At 40.6% G+C, this 24314-nt stretch overlaps 1 protein-coding gene across 1 annotated transcript in view; it reads right to left on the bottom strand.

Moving 5' to 3' along the window:
* LOC108437015 (brain-enriched guanylate kinase-associated protein) overlaps positions 1 to 2099 on the bottom strand; it is a 43972-nt gene extending 41873 nt beyond the window's left edge. Inside the window, exon 1 of the mRNA XM_017713836.2 lies at positions 683 to 2099. Within this exon, the coding sequence (XP_017569325.2) occupies positions 683 to 2089 (1407 nt within the window). The 5' untranslated portion in view covers positions 2090 to 2099. The remainder of the gene's footprint in view (positions 1 to 682) is intronic.
* Between the last annotated feature and the right edge of the window lie 22215 nt (positions 2100 to 24314).

Genomic DNA, 24314 nt, shown 5'->3' with positions numbered 1-24314 from the left:
GTGGCTAAAATTTGTATTTAACTACAAAAAGTGGCACTCTACTTAACTACTCCCACATCCCTGCAGATAGGAGAGGTGAATAGGGCAAACACGCCCCATCCCTCTTTGCAGTCCAAAGAGTTGACTTTGAATGTGTAATTGGAAAAGGCAATGTATTTTTAACAGATATGGCCAAAGTAATAAATAATAAATAGATATTTACAGTGCTGAAGTTACATAAATATCAACACTAATAAAGCTGCCTTGTGAACCCTTATAATTTTTTTGATTTTTTTTTTTTGGTCTTTCAACTGGAACGAGGCTTCAAACATTAGTAAACAGAACAACTAAATATTTGCTAATATTGACATCTGTCTAAGCAGAATTTAGGGAAAGTAGTGCACTAGTATTTACACAGGTGATTAAATTTGGAATTGAAATTGAAATTTTGAATTACCAAAATACTATATAGTAAGGAAACATTATTAACTATGACAGGATTATTTTCATCATGAAAAGCATTTTACTATCAAAACACGGCACATTTAAGGTATGCAGCACTTTGTTAATGCATTGCTATGTATTCTCCTCAGACAATAATGTAATTACCATTTATATGTCATTAACAACATAACATAAGGCTATTTAGCATAACTTGAAAAACATTTTTATCTCATAAGTATTCCACCAAAAGAGTACTCACCAAATTGCTGCTAATAGGTCTGGGTAGAGATGTAGAGCGGTATGACATTTTAGGAGAGCCTTCTGAACTGTTTGACACTGCACTCGGACATTTCTTTGCATCAGAGTTTCTTTGGGATCGGTTGGGACTAACCAACAAGGTTCTTCTCTCTCTCTCCCGTTCTCTTGAATGATCCTTCTTTCCTTTGTTCCTTTCTGTTGCCTCTGCGGAGTCAAGCTCATCTTCTCTCCGTACGCTATCTATGTCAGTCTCTAAGTAAGTTCTTTTTGATGGTTCCATAAAAGTTTTTTCTTCATGTGCTCTCCTCAGGGCCTCACTGCTATCCAAAATCTTACAAGTTGGCATACACTTGTTCCACTGGTACATGGGTGCAGCCATGTTACACTTCCTGGAATTCCTGCTAGTGGGCAGTGGGTCCCCTGCTGAATCGAACCAGGAGTTTGCATGCACTGAATGCTGACAAGAGGTAGAAGATGTATGGGAACAGTTAACAAGAGATGACTGTGGGCTGGGAACATGTGCATCTTTCTGGCGCACCGCACCAAATGCCTGCAAGCACTCAGGATCCAGTACCCTGCAGGTTACTTCATCCAGAAACTGAGAAAACTTGAGCTTAGCCTCAATCTTCTCCTCTATGGCTGCTGATGCAGTTGAAGAAACAGTGGAACAGTGACTTGAAATCTGACTCTGCAAAGAATCTCTGCGTCCCAAAGGCACCTTCTCTGCTGTTTGCTGGCTTTCTGGTTGCCTTTCACTACTCTGGCAGCAGTCCAAGTTTTGATAGCCAGCTTCAGAATCACTTGCAGACTCGGGTCTACTTACTGAGTTGGCACGAACTCTGAAAACCTCTTCGCTGTGTTGCTTGATGGAGCTTCGCAGCAGGCAGGTGGCTCCTGAGCTCCAACTGTTGGTATCCCAACTATCATCCTCACTTGAGGTGCCGCTCAGAAGACTGGAGCTGGAGCTTCTGAAACTGGTAGATGAACTACAGAAGCTGGTGGTGGAGCTGCGCAGGCTCTGATTGGAGCTTTGAAGTTCAGAAGAAGTAGGAAAGCTCTTGAGATTTGATACAGAACCTTGTAAACTGGGCAATGAGCCCTGTAGGCTTGAGATTGAGCTCTTGAGGCTTAAAGTTGAGTTCTTGTGACTGGGGATGGATCCAGATCCATGCTGCTTAGGAAGAGAACTCTGTAATGTTGGAGAAGAGAGGCTGGATGGACAACGTGGAGGTGGGTCCTCCCCTGGATCCCTCCGTCGTGCTGAGAACACAGGACATGAAGCAGTGGAAGAGCAGGAACCGCGATTTTGCCGGTTTAATGCTGTTTTGGGTCGTTGCTGCCTCTGCAATGTGGAAACTGAGCCGTTTACAGTCACACCTCGGACGGTTTTTGATGATCCGTTCTGCATTTTTGGCTTAGAAGCTACACTATCCACTGCATGCATGGACAAGTGGACCATGGTGAGCTGGGCTGCACAGATTTCAACACCTTCCCACCCCTGTCCTCTCTGTCAGTCTCCCTAAATGGATTTGCTGCATGTGCTATGGAGCAAGACTCTGACTGTGAGGCTGACACACTTTCTCAATCCCCTGTCCTGTTCTGTCAGGACCAATATGTAATGACCAATGCATCATTTGGATAAAGAGACATACTACATGAACACATACAGTAAATATACAATAAATGTTTTTTTTCTGATAAAACATTCTGATGTACTGTTGTATTCAGTCAGTATTACTAATTAATATATATATTGATATGGTCTAACAGTGCTGCCAGTTGGCTTTCCAGGTCACTTGCTCATTGGTGCAGCATATTGATTCTGGATACCACGTGATAGAGAGGATGTTAGCAGTGGTGCAGAACTGGAGTGCCATAAATCAATTATTCATTGGAAATGTGTTGTTTACAGTGACATGCTGCAATGCTCTCTGACAGTGAGACAGACACTGCCTAGTGATGATCTCTTTATATTTGTAGTTCTGTCTGTGGACCTAACTGATGACCTAATTATACAGGAAGCAGCACAGAGCTACCTTCTTACATTTACATTTAATTTACAGTTACAAGCTTTGAATTGATCTCCTACTGTATAAAGATTGGTTTCTTAAGTAATTCTTTTAAAAAGTAAAATGAAAACTCTGATTTTTGGATGTAACAGGCCAGGGTTTATTTGTGAAGCTCTGCTTGGAGAACTGCAGGTAGAAGTCATCTATACTGATCTTCTGATATTGTCCACCTGTTTTGAATCCACCTTTCTGCACATCCAGCAGTGTGAGAACTTCAAAAAAGATATGGAAGATTACTTTAACTCCTTTGACACATGACTGGGTCTTGTTTAGGGAGTAATCTATAATGCAGCATCATCTTGGTCGATAAGCAGGTTATTTAACTATACTGCAATGCAAAACAATGTTAGAATGCTACATAGAGGGCTGCTGTTACAAAAGTGCTATTACCATTACCTCAAAATTTCTGCATTATTCAATCTTTAAGATGAAAGCATTCAGAGTGATTTGGTGTGAAATGCACCATTCTTGAGAAACTTGCTGAATCAGAATTTTTCAAAGTGGTTCTGATGGGAACCAAATATCCAAAATGTTTAATGCCTCTACAGTCTACATAATAATATATTTACACGAAACATTAATGAATCTGCTGCCTGATGCCTGAAACATTGCTTTATGATAGTTTTAAGATAAGGTTTTTGGTCCTAAAATGTGCGTTATTTTTCTTTTAACACATTCAGGGCAGAGAGGTATTATGAGGAAAATAGTTCTCATAGAAAATGCTTTTTCAGATGTACCACTATTTTTTATCATCATCAGCATTACATATAAAATCTCAGATACATGTAGGTTCACTGACTGGTTTAGATGGTAAATAAAATGGTTGTATTAGTGTTGTAGACATCACAACCCCAGGTTTCTGTCACCACCACTGTAAAGAAATCAGTGAGTCAGTCAGTGATTTTTTTATATCCCAATGATTGAACTGTAGAGAAATTTTGAAAAATCTGTGGAATTCCCTTTCAAAATGTCCAATAGTATTTGACAAATAGTACAACATGATTTGTATAACACTACAGTTAAAATGTGTGTTTTAATGTTACTTTCATAAAGAGCTACATTTTTAGTTTTGATAGAATGTCTCAGAAGCAACTTACTCTGCTTATAATCTGTTCAACAGTACATCATAGCCTCATTAAGATCCAATCATTGTCTGTGGTTTTAGTGTGTTGTCTAACACACAAATGTCATAGTGACTGACAGCAGACAGGAAGTTGTGAAACATGGTTGAGAGTTTATTATTGATGGAAAGTTGGAGGTAAAAGTTAATTCGAAAAAAGCCATCAATTCCTACAATATGCAATTTGTGAATGCAGACCACACCTTGGTAAATGAGATAATGAGAGGAGGAGAACTCAGGAATTTTGGGAGTTCAGCATGACTTCTGTGGGTCACGAGAAGGCCGACCCACTTTTATATTAAAGATCAAGTGCAGGCATGGACAAAGTGGAGGAGAAAGAGGAGGAGGTGGGGTGCGAAATTTCATTACGAGTAGGCGGAGTGAAGGACTCCTACTTGTCTCAGCAGTTGAATTGTTTGATCGTGGAGCTCTTAGCAAGAAGCTACTCCGATTCTGAAGAAATTAGTAGAAAATTGCACTGGAGGGTAAATGGATAATGAAAGAACTAGGCATAAGAACCAGCAACAGGTGACCACAGGGTCAGTTTCTGTGATGAAGAGTGAGTCTGATTGCTGGCATTTTGAGAGAGCCTGAGTTGGAGCAGCTGTGTCAGAGGTTCATATGGGCTGAGATAAGAGTTAATTTTAAACAAGTATAGAGGAATGCTTTTATCAAATTTGTTTTTTTTCCTGTGTTTGATATTATTATCATAGTATTGGAGTTTTTCATGGTTAAGTCTGAGAGTCTGATATAGATGTAGAGCAGGGTTGAAAGTTTCTGTTTAAGCTGTATATTCTGAAGAACACAGGAATCCGAAGAAAGTGGGGAAAAAAAGGGCTGCTAATGTAGTGGATAGATCATTGGGGAAGAGATCGCCACAGAGTGTCTGGATGCAGTAGTGGAGGATGTTGGAGGTTAAGGGCAGCTGACGTGGTGGAAGGTTTGTTTCTTTGGAATCCTTTTAGTAAAAGAATGATCTGAGGGTGGTTGGCTGCGGTGTGTTAGGTTCTGTTGATGAACAAATGGCTAGATATAGACTGACAAATACAAGGAATGCAGCTGTCATTGATAGACTGAAGGGAATGGGATGCTATGGAGAGCATGAAAGCACTGGAAAGATTTCCATCTAGACCAATAGGTTGACAGAGTACAAGGGGCAACCATGCTTATGGTTGTTTCTTGAGTTTGTAGCAGGGGCTGAATGAACTGCTGGTCAGTTGGGGGATGAAGTCCAAATATGGAGGAGTCAGCATAGGATGAGAGAGAGAGAATCAGAAATAGCATTTGAATAGCCTGGGATGTGATTGGCTCAAAGAATAAATTGGATTGAATTAGGGTAGTCTGCAAACATTCAGCAGGATCCAACATAAGGCTTCAGCCAGGGTATCAAAACTCTTGGGGCTGCTCTTGTAGCCGAAGGTGAGATGAACTGCAAACTAAAATCTGCCTTCTCAGCAAACTCCAGATGCCAAAAAACAGATGCCAAAAATTGAGATGCCGAGCAAAAGACAGTGTCAGCCTTGGCAAGCCAAGCTCCATGGCCAGCCTGGATAGGGATGTAGTGGAAGCAGAGGGTATGACAGGTTGGGGAGTGGGAGGGAGTGGAGTAACGAGAGTACAGGAGTAAGCATGTTGAGATGGGCAGCCACAGAGCTCACAGGAGAGAAACGTCCGACCAGCGAATACACGACAGTAGAGCTCAAGATCCAGGTAGCCCCAATATGTAGAAATGTTCCACTGTGAAATTGGGGCAGTGCGTGGGCTGAGAACAGACAATAGTAATCATAAAAACTCAACCCTCCAAATCAAACGTCGAGGTCAAACATGATGGAAAAATAATCAGTATCAGTGGTGCACCTTGGAGGATCCATGTACGCAGGGTAAAAGAGACAAGAGGTGGATTAAATAGGCAGGCATCACTGGGTGGGACAGCAGGAGGAGCAGTGCAGAGGGAAAATGAGGAGTCAGTGAGGAGGGGCCATGGCTGAGCCAGCAGTGACTGCAACTGGAGACCTGGAACAGGAACAGAATATGAGTCAGAAGGGCAAGCAGGAAACACCATGAAAGACTGAGGAAATGGGTATGAAGAAAAGGGGAGGGGCTGGGATGATGAGGGACGGGGAGGGCTGATGAGGGAATGGGAAGGGATGATAAAGGGAGGGGTTGGGATGATAAAAGGAGGGGCTGGGATGATAAAGGAGGAACCTGAGAAGAAGAAGGAAGAGGCAAAGCCAAAGGTAGGGGAGAAAAAGGCTGGGGAAAAATAGGGGGAGAGAGCAAGGCATGCAATGGAGTGACCACAGTGTTGGCCAGCAGCAAAAGCAGCGTCCAGGGAGCCGGTGACATTGAAATTTCAATTCTGTTGAACGTCAACAGTGTTAGTGTTAATATTAGTACTAGGGTGAGGCTTAGGTTTTGAGTTGAGGTTCAGGTTTAGGATTAGTGTTAGTGTAAATTGAGGTATATTTAAAAGATAATTAGTAAAATGTAAGTTACATACAAGATAAGAATCTACAAATAAAGTTTTTACTACAGTTCTACTATTAAATTATTGGTAACAGTTAATAACAGTATTTCTTTTTCAGCATTTCTTTTTATCTTACAGCAAAAGAACTTCGGAATAGCTTGTTTAGTGTCATAAAAAACTTTTAAAAAATTTTAAGAATCCAGAATATTGCCAAATCAGTTTAGAATTTGTATCAGTGTGCCATAGGCTGTTCGATGCTGGGATAATGTACTGATGTGCCTTGAAGTCTGAATTTACAATCTGTTCCATATTAATGTCCCATAATATTGGTTAATCCTTCTCATTAACACATATATTGTTTTTTTATATTAAAAAAAGCTAAATGAATAAAAATAAAATACCATGCAAATTTTTTGTTGACAACTGAAGGGGAAATTTAATGGATTTTCAATATTTCTGCATAATTAAATTAATAAATCATTTAGAGTGTAATTATTGTGAAATGGTCTTTAAAACAGGAGGATAAAATTAAACACATAGCTGTGCAGTCTCCATAGACAAACACAGGCAGTAACATGCTCCCTGACTTTAAACATGGCACTTTCTGTCCTGATAGATCTGCGCCTGTCAACTGTAAGAGCTTTCATTGTGAAATTGAAGCATCTAGAAGCAACAACAGCTTATCTACGAATTGGTAGACCCCACAAACTCACAGAGTGGGGCCAGCGAGTGCTGAAGCGCACAGTTCTTATCCTCTGTTGAATTACTCACTAATGAGTTCCAAATTGCCCCTGGAAGCAATGACAGCAAAAGAACTGCACAAAATGGGTTTCCATGGCCAAGCAGCTACACACAAGCCTACAGGAGGGGAGTGGTGTAAAGCGGAGGGGTGCATCACAGTTCTCTATCTAAGAGAAGTGTTTCATTTGCACTTACGCATACTGTAAGCTTACAATGTTTAGCCTTTTTGTTTACATGGGCCTAGCTACAGACATGCATAGCAACACATAAGCTTCATAGGTACCTAAAATATTAATCTAGATCTGGGGTCCTCAAACCCAATCCCAACAATCCCACTCTAGCTCTAGCTCACCTGATTCAGCTCATTAACTATTTAAAAGCTTCTTGTGCTAGGTCTGGTGTGTTACTATAGAGAAAACACAAAAAATGTGAAGAGCATATGGTCTCCAGAAGTAGAATTAGGAATCAGTGGGTTAGTGCACTCTGGAACATTGCTGTTACACTGTGTTTACACTGTTTTACTCTGTATGTATGTCATCTGACTGCGTGACTCACAGATCACAGCATGTTAAATATCGCTGCACCTAATTCCACTACTTCATGTTCAGAATGTGTGCTGTGTCGGGGCTGCACTGCCTTGTCTGTTTACTGTGTCTAATGTCTGTTTAATTTATCGTATTTATTGTTTCTAGTTTTTTGTTTGCATACTATGTCTGCACGTTTGCACTTTGTACTGTTTGTTCCTTGTTGCACTGTGTTGTTCCTGGAGGAACTTAATTTCACTCCACTGTGTACTTGTACATAGATGGAATGACAATAAAAGCCTCTTGACTTGACTTGAGTTTCTATTGCTAGCTACATATACCTTGTAGAAAATCTTTGATCTTGCCATCAAAAAGATTAAGAAGACCAGGGCAGAAATAATGACGGTTTTATTCAGTTGAGAGTGCTCAGTATACCTGCCTTCGTCTCACCCCAATCTGAACAGCAGCTCAGACACACAGCTTTTATGCTGTGCCACCCCCCATCCCCAACAGAGCCATACAGAACAGAACATAAATACCTACTGGGTTCTGTACCAGGACATCCTCCTTGTGGGTGTTGTAAGGCCATTTGGTGTAACTGTTCAAACCATGAGAACAGAAATGGAACCCTTAAACCCTCCAGCTGCTTAACAATGAATAACAATTAAGTAAAGGAAACAGAAACAAAAAATTAGAAAATAAAACAACAAAGCTATTTTTCTTCAATTAGCTAATCAGATTAATTAATTAAAGAATTGATCATATCTCAGCGGTTCCTAACCCTGCCCAGTCATGATCCTCGGAACTTTGTACTCTGCAGATTTTTCTGTTTCTTTAACCCAGCAAATGAGGAGTTTGTTAATAATTAATGAGTAGAATCAGCTGTGCTAAATGAGAAAACATGCACATTATAGTGTCGCTTGTCATATTTAAACAACATACCTTGTACTAGTCAACTGGTCCACTACCATAAAAAGTTTTACCAGTTTGCTCTTCCAATCTGTTTTTATCCAGAGGGTGAGAAGAGAAAGAACTCCAAAAGTTTGCTTTCTCGTTTTTTTGTGTATATAACATTTTAGGCTTCATTCCTAGGATAGGATGTCCGCATGGCTAGCTATATCTGATTCCAGGTCAGATGCTGGTTTAAATCAAGCTTAGTAATGTGAGTCTTAATTCTTGATAGTTCAATTCAATTTCTTGACGTATAGTGCATTTTGATACTGTGAACATGTGAGCTTGTGATTTGCTTAAATGTTAGTTATGCCATAAGAAGGATATATTTCCCAAAAAGTTGGTACGCAATGCAAAATGTAAATAAAAATAAAATGCAAAGATGTGCAAATCATTTAAATGATTTTATTGAAAATAGTACAAATTTTTGTTGTTGTTGTTTTTTTTTTTTAAATATATGCCCATTTTGAATTTGAATTTTTAGTCCAGCCCCATTGTTTTGTGATTCCGCCCCTGATTGTTTCCACCTGTCCCTCATCATCCCTGTTGTATTTAAGCCCTGTGTTTGCCCCTTGTCTTGGCTGGTCTTTGTTGTTCGTTGTTTGGGAAGATGTTTGATGTTTGTTGGATGTATGTATTGTATTCTCGTGTTTGGTTCTTGTTTGAGGTTCTGTGTTGGTTATGTATGCACCCCGATCTGTTGGCTCTCTGACCATGGACCGTTATGACCCTGATTTTGGATTTGCCCACAATAAAAGTTGCTTATCTCAGCACTTGCATCCGCCTCCTCGCTCCTGTTGTTGTAGGATTTCAGCTGCTCAACAGTTCAGGGTCTCCTTTGTCATATTTTTCTTATCATAATGCACCAAATGTTTCCAGTGGGTGACAGGTCTGGACTGCGGACAGGCCAGTTTAGCACCAGGACTCTTTTAATACAGAGCAATGCTGTTGTAATACATGCAGAATGTGGTTTGACATTGTCTTGCTGAAATAATCAAGGCCTTCCCTGAAAAAAAATGTCTGGATGGCAGCATATGTTTTCAAAACATGTAAATATACTGTTCAGCATTAATAGTGCCTACACAAATGTGCACGTCACCCATGCTTTGTGCACTAATGCACTGCTACACCATCATGAATACTGGCTTTTGAACTGTGCACTGATAATAAACTGAGTAGCCTTTAGCCCAAAGGAAACAGTATCCATGGTTTATTTAAAAAAAAAAAAAGCTAAGAAATTATGATAACCATTGTATTATCTTACAACCCCAATTCCAATGAAGTTGGGACATTGTGTAAAACATAAATAAAAACACAATACGATGATTTGCAAATCCTTTTCAACCTATATTCAATTGAATACACTACAAAGAACAAATATTTAATGTTCAAATGGATATTTTTATTATAATTTTTTTTTTACAAATATTCACTCATTTTGAATTTGATGCCTGCAACGCATTCCAAAGAAGTTGGGACAGGGGCAACAAAAGACTGGGAAAGTTGAGGAATGCTCAAAAAAAAACATTCCACAGGTGAACAGGTTAATTGGAAACAGGTGAGTGTCATGATTGGATATAAAGGGAGCATCCCTGAAAGGATCTGTTGTTCACAAGCAAGGACGGGGCGAGGTTCACCACTTTGTGAACAACTGCGTGAGCAAATAGTCCAAATGTTTAAGAACAATGTTTCTCAACGTGCAATTGCAAGGAATTTAGGGATTTCAACATCTACAGTCCATAATATCATCAAAAGATTCAGAGAATCTGGAGAAATCTCTGCAAGTAAGCGGCAAGGCAGAAAACCAACACTGAATGCCCGTGACCTTCGATCCCTCAGATCACCGCATTAAAAACCGACATCATTCTGTAACGGATATTACCACATGGGCTCAGGAACACTTCAGAAAACCATTGCCAGTGAAAACAGTTTGTCGCTCCATCTACAAGTGCAAGTTAAAACTCTGCCATGCAAAGCGAAAGACATATATCAACAACACCCAGAAACGCTGCCGGCTTCACTGGGCCCGAGCTCATCTGAAATGGACTGACACAAAGTGGAAAAGTGTCCTGCGCTCTGATGAGTCCACATTTCAAACTGCTTTTGGAAATCATGGACGTCGTGTCCTCCGGGCCAAAGAGGAAAAGGACTGTCCGGATTGTTATTAGCGCAAAGTTCAAAAGCCAGCATCTCTGATGGTATAGGGGTGTGTTAGTGCCCATGGCATGGGTAACTTGCACATCTGTGAAGGCACCATTAATGCTGAAAGGTACATACAGGTTTTGGAGCAACATATGCTGCCATCCAAGCAACGTCTTTTTCAGGGACATCCCTGCTTATTTCAGCAAGACAATGCCAAGCCACATTCTGCACATGTTACAACAGCGTGGCTTCGTAGTAAAAGAGTGCAGGTACTAGACTGGCCTGCCTGCAGTCCAGATCTGTCTCCCATTGGAAATGTGTGGCGCATTTACGACAACAGAGACCCCGGACTGTTGAGCAACTGAAGTTGTACATCAAGCAAGAATGGGAAAGAACTCCATCTACAAAGCTTCAACAATTCGAGTCCTCAGTTCCCAAACGCTTATTGAGTGTTGTTAAAAGGAAAGGCGATGTAACACAGTGGTAAACATGCCCCTGTCCCAACTTCTTTGGAACGTGTTGCAGGCATCAAATTGAAAATGAGTGAATATTTGCAAAAAACAAAAAGTTTATCCGTTTGAACATTAAATATCTTGTCTTTGTAGTGTATTCAATTGATTATAGCTTGAAAATTTGTAAATCATTGTATTCTGTTTTTATTTATGTTTTACACAACGTCCCAACTTCACTGGAATTTGGGTTGTAGTTTAATGTCATTTAAATGTATTATGGTCCTTTTCTTCATAATAAGTACAAAAAATATTATGTATGATGTCTTTATAGCTAGCTAGCCAAATGTCCCATTCCATTTACGATGTATCAGAACAAGAAGCTATAATGAATAGCGACTTCAGCTTCATATCACAGAAGAATTAGATGTGTGCGATAATAAACAATTGTTGCATCCTCTTCTTTGCAGGCATATAATTCCCTTAATTTAACTAAAAGATCAGAAACAAAGTTACTGAGCTTTACTGCTTTCTCTGTTATCATAGCAGACTGTAGGTTTGCCTACAGAGCACCACTAGTAACCTGTTAATGAAGTAATGGTCTTTTTTATTTGAGGGTTATCTCATTTTGTAGGGAAAGATTTCAGCCACTACCCATTGTACCTCAGTTGTAAGAGGCAAGGTGACACTCAAATAAAGGGATAGGGATTAATAAGAAATGGTATTGGGCCTTAGTGTGCTGATTCTTCCCAATACTTCAGTAAAATCATCAACGTGTAGCAAGAGTTCTCCCAGTGTTAAAGCATTTCTATTTGATTGGCAAATGTATGCAACAAATTGTTCACTTCACTTCACTTCACTTCCATATTAATTTAGCTCCCATCTCAACTCATCACTCCCTCTGGCCAAGAGAGGAAAAATAATCAATCACTGAGAATGCACCAGGATCAGCTGATCACCAGTTCGGTACAACCTCACTACCACTGATTGACACAATGCCTTGTCATTCTGACAATATTTCATTTTGAAATTAAAATCTGTGTTGGGAAAATGATAAAAACAATAAAACTGCAAAACAAAAAACATTCTTTAGGAGAGAATCTTATTATGAAATGCAATAACATTACTATCAAATGTACTGGTATTCATCAGCAGGAGTCTATATTTTATTCTGTATATTGTTATATATCATATATTTTTGTGTTAATTGTTTCAAAATAAAACAAGGAATGAATTTGTTTGTGGATTTATGTATTATAAAATTATTTCTATATATTTATTTATTATATTTTCAGCAACGATGGAACAGATTAGCACTCACTAGTGATTAAATCACTTAGTGATTAAAAACGCTCTGCTCAAACATAAATGTTACTTCACTGACATATGCACCATACTAGAAATTGTTTTCACAGAGGTTTGCTTGAAGAATTGATCCTTTAGAGCTGTGGCTTGGTGAGTAATTGTAACAATTGACTCCACAGTAGATATTAGCAATAAGTAGCAGATTTTTTTAGACAATCAGAAAGGGTATCAGTTATGATGGGCAGAGTCAAAACTGTCAAGGCATCACAGAACAGCAGGCAAACAATCCAAAACCTGGAGCCTGTACTCACAAAAGAAACATGAACACAAGGGGCCATAAGCAGACTAGTCACGTGGGGCATACAATTCTCAGAATTGTAGGGTCCACCAAAACAACACTTTACACAGAAAATATCCTCAAATCCCCTTACACACCACAGGTGCCTGTTAGGGGCTCATTACTTAGAAGAGTGAGACCTCCGCTGGCGAGGTGGAGAACTAGTGGAGTTCAGGGCACTATGGAGTTAATTTTGTGCCAAGAGTAGTAAAATCCACAAGCAAAATGTTTAGTATCAAAATGTCCAAAACATCATTTTGCCAGTTTTTGCTGAAATACACTGCTCAAAAAAATAAAGGGAACACTTAAATAACATAATATAACTCCAAGTAAATTAAACTTCTGTGAAATCAAACTGTCCACTTGAAGCAACACTGATTGACAATCAATTTCACAGCTGTTGTGCAAACGGAATAGACAACAGGTGGAAATTATTGGCAATTTGCAAGACACACTCAATAAAGGAGTGGTTCTGCAGGTGGGGACAACAGACCACTTCTCAGTACCTCAATGCTTTCTGGCTGATGTTTTGGTCACTTTGGAATGTTGGTGGTGCCTCGTGGTAGCATGAGATGGACTCTACAACCCACACAAGTGGCTCAGGTAGTGCAGCTCATCCAGGATGGCACATCAATGCGAGCTGTGGCAAGAAGGTTTGCTGTGTCTGTCAGCGTAGTGTCCAGAGGCTGGAGGCGCTACCAGGAGACAGGCCAGTACACCAGGAGACGTGGAGGAGGCCGTAGGAGGGCAACAATCCAGCAGCAGGACCACTACCTCCACCTTTGTGCAAGGAGGAACAGGAGGAGCACTGCCAGAGCCCTGCAAAATGACCTCCAGCAGGCCACAAATGTGCATGTGTCTGCACAAATGGTTAGAAACCGACTCCATGAGGATGGTATGAGGGCCTAACGTCCACAGATGGGGGTTGTGCTCACAGCCCAACACCATGCAGGACACTTGGGATTTGCCAGAGAACACCAGGATTGGAAAATTCACCACTGGCGCCCTGTGCTCTTCACAGATGAAAGCAGGTTCACACTGAGCACATGTGACCGAAGTGACAGAATCTGGAGACGCCGTGGAGAGCGATCTGCTGCCTGCAACATCCTTCAGCATGACCGGTTTGGCAGTGGGTCAGTAATGGTGTGGGGTGGCATTTCTTTGGAGGGCCGCACAGCCCTCCATGTGCTCGCCAGAGTTAGCCTGACTGCCTTTAGGTACCGAGATGAGATCCTCAGACCCCTTGTGAGACCATATACTGGTGCAGTTGGCCCTGGGTTCCTCCTAATGCAGGACAATGCTAGCCCTCATGTGGCTGGAGTGTGTCAGCAGTTCCTGCAATATGAAGGCATTGAAGCTATGCACTGGCCCGCCCGTTCCCCAGACCTGAATCCTATTGAGCACATCTGGGATATCATGTCTCACTCCATCCACCAATGCCACGTTGCACCACAGGTGCAGGAGTCCAGGAGTTGGCTGATGCTTTAGTCCAGGTCTGGGAGGAGATCCCTCAGGAGACCATCCGCCACCTCATCAGGAGCATGCCCACGCATTGTAGGGAGGTCATACAGGCACGTGGAGGCCACACACAATACTGAGCCTCATTTTTACTTGTTTTAAGGACATTACATCAAAGTTGGATCAGCCTGTATTGTTTTTTCCACTTTAAAAAACCCAACATTGTTCGGACTGTATTCCTCCAAGTCCACCAGATACTGTAAACACCCGCCATGTCTTCTTGAGTCCAGCAGCCTGTGGATGGCATAGACCGGGTCTCCTTCTATCATCATTGGTGGGGGAGGTGTGACATCCGGCGTAGCCTTGTCCAGGGGCCCTGAAACAACAGGTTTGAGTAGAGAGACATGAAAGCATCGGGACACCCGGAAACGTGAAGGCAGATCAAGTCTATAGATTACATCATTTATTTTCTTGAAAGGTTGATATACTTGGGTTATCATTTATGACAACTCCCCTCAGTGTTGCGGAAGTCCCTGGTAGACAACCAGATGCGATCCCCTGGTCGGTAATTCGGTGTGGCACCCCGGTGATGATCAGCCTGTTCCTTGTGGCGCTGAATCACCTCCTCGATTAATTGGTGGGTGTCCTCCCATACTTGTTCACTCCGGTTCATCCATTCATCCACCGCCGGGACATAAGTCTGGACTCCAGTCCAGGGAGCAATTGGTGGTTGAAACCCCAGAATACACTGAAATGGTGTTAAACCTGTAACAGAGCTAGTGAGAGAATTCTGTGCTATTACTGCTCGTATCAAAAACTTTGACCAGTCAGATGGATTCACATGACAAAATTACCTGAGGAACTTTCCCAGTTCTTGATTGACTCCTTCACATTGTCTATTAGACTGTGGATGATATCTGGAGATCAAGCTTACTGAAACTCCTAAAAGTTCAAAAAAGCCAGACCAAACCTGTGAAGTGAATTGTGGTCCCCGATCTGATAATATATCCTCTGGGATACCGAATGTTCTGAAAAAATGTGAAAATAGGGCTGTAGCAGTTTGGAAGGCACTAGGGAGAGACTCAAAAGATACAAATTTCACTCCTCTAGAAAACCTATGCACTACGGTCAGTAGGGTTGTAAAACCACAAAAGTGTGAATATCATTGGACATTGACTCCCACTAGGGCCGCCACAAACGATTATTTTTATAGTCGACTAATCACTGATTATTTTTTATGATTAGTCGACTAATCAGATCATACGTTAATTGAATATAAAACATACAGCTTATCGCACTAGAATGCAGCTGCTATTATATAACCATCATTAGATTTCAGCTATATGCTAACTAAAAATAAAAACAATAAAGATCATAGTCCATTAAACCTTTAATGAAATATGCAGCTTGTTGCAACAAACAATTATTTAACTGTTTAGCATAAAGTGTAAACAACTGTGTAAAATAAGAATAAGGCACTGGCTTAAACAACACAAATACATTAATAAAGAAATTATTTTTTTTAGGTTCTTCTTTCTTTCATTTGTCTCTGGCATCAAACTTAGCTGCATTTAAATCAAATTAGGTACGTACCTGAAACTAAGGAATTATTCACAAAAATAAAGTTTTGGTCTCACTGACTCAAATATAACAAAAGTGCATTTTCTGCTCAGTGCTCACAACTGCATTCAACTTACTACACTCTGACTATACAATCCCAAACTGCACAAGGCTCTTGTTCATAGCCAGGAAAGTTAGCATTTCCACATGTCTTGGAGAAAGGCTTGCTCTCTTTTGAGAGCAGATGTTCCCTGCTGCAGAAAAAATCCGCTCTGATGGGGTTGAGGTTGCAGGGATGCACAGAAGAGATTTAGATAGCTTTGACAGCGCAGGGAAACGCCCCTCATTTTCACTCCACCATTGGAGAGGATCATCCTTTTTAGAGAGTGGGGCCTCTCCAAAGTACAGCCGAACTTCACTTATCACAACTTGGACGTTACAGAAAACACATGTATGCGTGCTAAGGTTAATGAAACAAATCACCATTGTTAATGATAACTTTTACAGCTAGCAAGATGAGTAAGTACTAAGGTAACGCTCTGTTTACGCTAATTACGTCTACTTTTAGCAGCTAACTAGCAATTTAGCTTACTGAGATGACGGTCCCTCTTCATCATTGTCACAATCAGCCACAACATGCTTCCTTTTCAGGTGCTCGTGCATCGCGGTTGTTCTGCCTTGCAGATATTGCATTCTCTTTCATTTTCTTAAAGTGATCCCACACTTTTGAGAGTCAATTAGTGCTGTAACAACAACACAAATAGACTGAAAGTACAAAGTACTGAAAGTAACTGGTAATACTAAAGATTTAGAGACCAACCCCTTTGTGGGAAGACTCACCACATTAGCACGTGAAGTGTTCTTCACGTGCTTTCCAGGGGTCAGTGCCATGCGTGTTTGTGGTCTTTCTCTGCAATCTTTCACTTGGTGTCCAGCTCATCCACAGTACATACATAATTAATTCTGGAAGCAACATCTTCTTTCCTCTTGTGATAGATGGGAGTAATCACATTGCATAGGTTCTGATAACTCTGGTGGTTCAAGTGTAGCTCTGGGACGGGTTAATGGTCTTCTGGAGGTAGGGTAATTCTTGTGGGGATTACGATGGTTAAGCAGATGGTGTAGTTTAATGGCTAGTGAAATCAATTGATCTAACGATAGATCCTCATCTCTACTAGCTAGTTCTGACAATATCTCTGGTTTAAGTCCTTGTCGGAAAGTAACCAACAGCGCTGCCTCGTTCCACCCACTGCAAGCGGCTAAGGTATGAAACTCGAGAGAATAATCCACCACAGATCAATTGCCTTGACGTAATTTAGTCAATTCCCCACTGATCTTTCCCTCATAGGGATGGTCAAACATGCTCTTGAACTCCTTGAGTGTCAAGATGAACCTTGAACTCCTTGACTCTGGAGATGAGTTGAGATAACTGCGCTTGTTGCTCCGTTTGTCGTTGTGCCAAGGAATCCAAAGACTGTGTTACTCCGGTTAGCACCTGCTGATGACATCCCAGCAGCTGTCCCTGCTCAGACAGGGCTTTCTGAAACGCTTCGGAATCTGCCGTCGGCATCTTAGGCGAGGTATTCTGTAAGAATTCAGTATCAGTCAGATGAATGCAGATATTAGTGAAATGACTGGATTTATTTATGTGAAACAGTGGGGAAGTCCAGAGGCAGGTGTGGGTCGAGACCCAAACCGTATATATGATCATCAGTGTGATCATGACACCAGGCAGACAAAAACAGAAGGATAATCCAATACATGAGGTAATCAAAACAAGCAAAAAGGTCAAAACCAGGAATCCAAAAACAGGCAAACAAAACCAAAGGGGCAAGGCAAAAGTCAAGGTCCAAATGTACAGGCAAAGGGTCAGGCACAAAAACAAGATCGGGAGAATCAGGAAACTGCTGAAAAGTTCATAGAAGAAACAATACCTCACAATGAGAGCTAGCTAAAGCCCTAGCTTAACTACCATCTTAGCTAGTCATGTGATCACCTAACACAGGTGCAGAAAGTCAGTAATCTGGTGATTGTGATCGGAACCAGGTGCGTGGCTGATCACCAAAGCTGTGATCACTCACTCCTGGGAAATGGAGTCTGCTCTGTCCGTGGGGTTGTAAAAAGTATTAAAAGGTAGTAAATTCAATTGGCCAAAATTAAGGCCATTAAAAAGTAATAAGCTTCATCTGACGAGGTATTAAATTTTCAAACCCTCATCCAACTGCCTAGACGTTTTTGAATTTGTGTTAAGTGCAGACCTTTCTCCCAAAATTCCTTAAATTAGATTTATTTTTATGTTGCGTGCAGGTCCTGAGTGATATGACGTGACGTGACGTGATGTTTGTTCGCACGCACGCCAGTCACCTGAATACCTGGCTGGCTTGCCACCAAACCTGTTAGCGAAACACTATCGGAAAGTGCAAGTTTTCCGACGTCTGGCTTGACGACCCAAGATTTAAAGACTGGCTTAAGCCAGTGGTTAGCAACAACTGAGAAGCTTTTTGCCACGTTTGCAAGAAGACCATCAACATACTCTGTATGGGGTTGAAGGTGGTAAAATCGCATATGGAGTCCGCTAACCACCAAAGAGGGATGCACAGGCGTGGGGAGCAGCTTCCAATTTCAATGTTCTGTGGTACATCGCCGACATCAACCACCACTGCTTTGCCGTCAACTCCTCTCCCTACCCGGACTACTGCCAGCAGTTTTCCAAACGATAGCATCGTCAACAGGTGCTCAGATGTCAGACAGCAGCAGACCCAATGCCCCATCACCACTGCCGCTATGTTGCGAGCTGAGGTGCTGTGGTGTTTGGACCTTGCAACGAAACACCACTCTTTCAGTTCTAACGAAGGCATTGGAGAGCTTTTTCGCAATATGTTTCCAGACTCCGACATAGCAAAATCCTTCGCGTTAGGCACTTTAGGTTAGGTTAGGTTACTTTATCAAATTTGGTATAGCGCCATGTTTCAAGAAGCAACTGGTGAAGAGCCTAAACAAAGCTGGGCCCTTCGTTCTAATGTTTGACGAGAGCCTCAACCAATCCTCAAAAAAAAAAAACAGATGGACATACATATTCGTTTTTTGGAGGATGGCTGTGTCAGGTCAAGATATTTTGGCTCAGAATTCCTGGGACATGCAACAGCTGATGACCTATATATATGTGATAATATATAGACCGATATATTTTATTTTTACATTTGTACATGTATATTTTATTTGGTTATTTGGGTAAACCGCAGTGTCTCCAAGAAAATGCAGCCTGATTCACATGAGAGTCACACAGGATAGCATCTAAATGTAACGGGGAATTACTGCAGGAGACTGGTAGTAGAGAGAATAGGGAATTTGTAGGAATTTACACTCCCCAATACATTTCCAACCCTTCTTGAGCGGAGACTTTGGAGCTTTTAACTTTCTTTTAAGTTAATTGAAACCCAGAAAGAAAGAAGTCAGATAAGATAAGATAGTTAAGATAGTACTTTATTCATCCCCGTAGGGAAATTCAAGCATCCTGTAGAGCACAGAGAGATGTCCAGCCATCTGATTGTAAGGTAACTAAAATGCAAGCAATTGCCATGGTAATGCTTTTAAATGGATAAATCGCCATCTCAATAAAATGTCACCTTGCTAGACAACATCACTACTGTCAGTTAAAATGAACATTTCAATCTCACGTTCATTTGAAACAATATGCAAGTTGAAGTCCTGGCATGCTAGCGAGCTAGCTCGCATACTAGCCATATGCCCATTTTTACGCAGGCAAAATCGATTGATGTGCTAACGTTAGCAAGCTAGCTATCTTGGTTAAGTGTCAACTATCTGTCTCGTGTATAAATATAGGAGCCGTTGGCATCACACCCACGCAAAAAACAGAATTATATTTATAGAATTATATTTATATAATCTCACTGGTTATTTAGAGTAAATATTAGGACATCTAGCACTCCTATTCAGGAGACCGAAGCTGTATCCTGCTACAAAAAAGTCTGTGTTAGAGATGGCAATACGTCAATATTGCACTCTCACCTCAAAGTATGCCATTCTGCAACATAAGACAGTCATGGTAAATGTAAATACCGGCAGTCAAGAGTACACCACGCTATGAAAAAATATATCCCGTCCAAGCCTTGTCCTGACATGTCCTGACTTATCCAAGGATAATTATTCTTGTAAGGATAGGCTAATGTTGTCTAAATGTTCAATTTGAAGCATACATTACTGTTTGTCTGTATATGCAGTTTACTTCGACAATAAGTGTTTATTCATCCAATCTTTCTTCTGTGTGATGATTCACAGGAATGTGTTGTGCAATTGAACATGAGGCAGCTTCTGTTGGTCGGAAAGGATGGCCCCAATGTAAATTTTAACTTCTTAGATCTCCTTCAAAAGGAGCATGCTGAGCTTCATGGAGGTGCTCAAGTGATAATGGTTCAGAGCTGTGGACTACATACCCTCCACAATGCCATGAAGGCAGGCTTTATAGCCTGGCAACTTGAAAAACTTCTGCGAGCGATGCATTTTCTGTTCCACAATGTTCCTGCCCGGAGAGAGGACTTCACGAAGCTCACCAGCTCCTCTTGCTTTCTTCTCTCCTTCTGCGGCCATAGATAGGTGGAGAATGTTCCGGTGGCAGAGAGAGCAATCGAGATTTGGCCCATGATTCAAAAGTATGTGGATGCTGCAGAAGATAAGAGGGTCCAAAAACCCAGCACGGCCTCATATTATGCCATCTTGGCAGCACGAGGGGATCCTCTTATCATCCCAAAACTGGAATTCTTACTTGCAATTGCAAGAAGTTTTATCCCATTTTCACAGAAATACCAGACAGACGAGTCAGTGTTGCCTTTTTTGGCAAAAGACCTAACTTAGCTTCTGATGGTAATTATCACTATAAAGATTTTGATTAATTAATTTGAATGATTAACCTGTATTAATCGATAGGAATGACTCAGTTTTAACTGCCTGTTGTCATCATTAGAGTTTACTGCGGTGGTTCATCAAAAGGGAACTCCTACGGGACCAAATGCCCTTGCAGCTGATCAAAATGGACATCTCTGAGGAGAAGAGCTGGGTCTCCCTCAAAAGTCTTGACATAGGCTTAGGCGCTGAATCTGCTGTCAAGGTAACTTTGTTCTAGTTTATTTTAGGTGCCTGCACAAATCAATCATAATATAATTTTTTTGGTGTTACTATTATCATCATAAGAAATTCTGCAAACATTTTATTTCTAAGCATTGATGTGAATGTTCCTTATTGTTCCTTGATACGCACTTCAGGGCAAAACAGGAAGCAAGATAGGGGAACTCTCTGTTCTGAACTTCAGGAGAGAGTGTTTGCAGTGCCTTGTGAAGGTTGTTAGAAAACTGCAGGACAAATGCCCCTTAAAATTTCCTGTGGTTGATTACCTGGCAAAACAGGAAGCAAGATAGGGGAACTCTCTGTTCTGAACTTCAGGAGAGAGTGTTTGCAGTGCCTTGTGAAGGTTGTTAGAAAACTGCAGGACAAATGCCCCTTAAAATTTCCTGTGGCAGATTACCTGTTTGGACCCGACAAGGATGAACAGGGACCCTGAGTGGTGCATCACTCAGATGAAGAATTTAGTGCAGACATTCATCCAGGGGAAGCAGCTGGCAGGTGGCATTGCAGCTGGTAAGAAAATATTGTATAGGGACAGTAGAAGTGGACAGGTTATTCAAATTTAGTATGGTCTTGAGCTAGGATTCAGAATCCCATTTGTGGTTTTCTACCTTTTCTTTACTCTGGGAGGTTAGAAAGTGTCTTTGGCTTTTGCCAAATTTCACTATTGAGATCTAAAAAATGTATATGCACTCGTAGCTCTCAATATAGATAGTGTCATGTGTATCTGTGATGTATGCACTTGGTCAAATGAATGTAAGTGGTTGACAGGAATGTTTAATGACATGAATGTCATCCTAATTTTCTTTTCATTATTGTCATTTCAACCAGTGTCCTTTCAACCCCTGATCTGGCGTCTGGATGTCTTTCTCCATTCAAAACGGCACAAGTCCCACCCTGACCTGCTTAGGTTCTGACCAAGGAGCTCCTGGCCTCTGCTGCTACAGCAAGGTCACAGTACAGGCTATACCTGGACAATGAGCAAAAAAAGAAGGAGAGTGCCACACAAGAGCTGAAGAGGAAAGAAGCAGAGAAAGTGCTGGAGGACCTCTGGAACCAGGGCGGGTACTCATTACTGTGTGCGATTCACTTAAAGTTGATGCCGACAAGTTTGCAGAGATGGCTAAGGGAAAGGCAGGAACAAAGATGGCTGAGCTCATTACAAAATCCAACTATCTTCGAAGAAGACACAAAGACAAAAAAGCTGAACTTATCCAATTGGACAAAATGATTGAGGAAAAGGCCAAACAGCTCAGGCATTAGTTACCTTGATGAGTAACTCAATTTTACTGTTTGTTTAAATGTGTGCATCAAGGGTACACACACACACACCCCTCTCTCAATTTATGTTTTAGACCATTTTTGAGTCAAGTTAGAAAATGTGTTTATCTTTTAGTAGTAAGGCATAACAAAGAATTTACATACCCACTCAATTGCTCAAACACACACACACACACCCATGCACATACTCACTCACCTTACTCTACAGAGTTCTCTTTCTGGGCAGTTCTTGAGTCCAGTGATTGTTGTGACATTGTTATAATTAAAACTGTGTTATATCTTTGAAAAAAAAAATTGTTATTTTTCTTTATTTACTTTTCACTTAAAGCCACTTCAGTAGCCGCTTTAAGTCATGCTGGTATTAAAAAATATTTTGTAGGTATTAAAAAGGTATTAAAAAGGTATTAAATTCAACTTAAGAATCTCTGTATATACCCTGCTGAGGTCATGTGTTCTCCCAATGTATCTTGGGAGATGGAGTTCTGAACACTGAGAGGATCTGTCTGAGGCGTGACACTCGCCTTAAAACACCTGATCAAGTTCATCAACAGACAAGCTGAATTAGGAGTGGTGGGTCAGGAAATTGTTCAATCTGTGGTGCTGTGGATCAAGGGACATATTAACATAGTAACAGAGTGGAAAATATCTCTGATTACTTCCAGCTATAAGTTACTGCTGGTGCGAGATTTCTAGATTATAATGTTTAATCATTACAGAAGAAAATAAAGTTGCCATGTCATGGTTGGCTGTTATGTTCTGGAGGTTATGAATGCTGATTTTTCAGTCTTTTCTTGTTTTAACATGTACCTCTGTGCCAGACACTGAAACAGGCTTCCTAATTCAGTATGCCTGTATACAGAAAGAGGTACTCCAAATCACTGTATTCACATTAGATATTTAAGCAGATAAGTTTCATTACTAGGATGACTTGCCTAGTTAGCCATGCAGGACACTGCGAGGTTAGCTAGTGTTAGTATCTGAAAACTCAAAAGGTAAAGCCTTATTTATTTATAAACAGCAAAGTTTGTGCTCTTCTGTGCCCAGTTCTATATATAATAAGTTCTATATATATTCTATATTCTATATTCTATATATAATAAGTTATATCCTTTTAAACAGGTCAACACAGAACCCATGGACCTGTGTTACATTATGAACTGAAATAGAATATGACAAACATTGCTCATAATGTCAAACATGCCAGCACAACACTGCACTCACAGCAGCACTATATGTTCCGCTATACTGGGGGTGGTTCATGCTGAATACCTATGTGGTCAGAAGGCCTGTCAGCCCAAATCAGTTGACCAATGGGAAGTGCAAATGAACACCCACTTCCAAAATCCTCCCCCCTGTTAAAAAGTGCCAAAACACAGAGGCAAAGGAAAGACTTCAGAGACAAAAAATATATATCAGTAAAATCAGCAAAAAAAGCAAAAGCTTGCAAAATGAGTAATAAATTTATATCAGAATGAGTAGATTTTTTTCTGTTTCATAAATGACTGTGCTGGTTATCTAGCGCTCCAGAGCAGCAGCAGAAAATGTATTCTGTGCACTGTGGTGTCTATTAGAAAAAGTTGTATATGTATGTCTTGTGGGTGGTGAAGCACAGAAATTAATAGGTAAGTATGAAGTACTTTTAAGTAATTTTTGGGTCCATAATTTGCACATACTTAGTAACTGTATGAAAAATATCATGTATGTACAACATTATTTATGCAGAATGTAATGATAAATTTGTAATTCTTACAAGTAATATTTGGTGCACAATTTACAAGTTCAGTATGTAATTACAGAGTATCTAAAGTAAGAATGGTATATTTTAGGTTTTAATGATTCAGCGTTTCACTAAGTAGGCCGACATGAAAGTGAAGTACTGAATAAGATAGAATAAAATAAAGTAGATCTTCATTCAAGTAAAGTAATTCATTCCATATTACTTGGTACATTTACTGGTAAGTTATCTGTAATACTGAGGCAACACTGTGGTAATAGAACATACATAATTATTACATCATATGCAGAAATGAACTAGATATATTACCAGGTACTGCTAAGTTCTCTGTAACATTATGGGAACAGGACTGTTA

This window comes from Pygocentrus nattereri, chromosome 10, assembly GCF_015220715.1.
Source record: "Pygocentrus nattereri isolate fPygNat1 chromosome 10, fPygNat1.pri, whole genome shotgun sequence".
NCBI classification, from domain to species: domain Eukaryota; kingdom Metazoa; phylum Chordata; class Actinopteri; order Characiformes; family Serrasalmidae; genus Pygocentrus; species Pygocentrus nattereri.
This window is presented reverse-complemented; position numbering and strand designations above follow the sequence as displayed.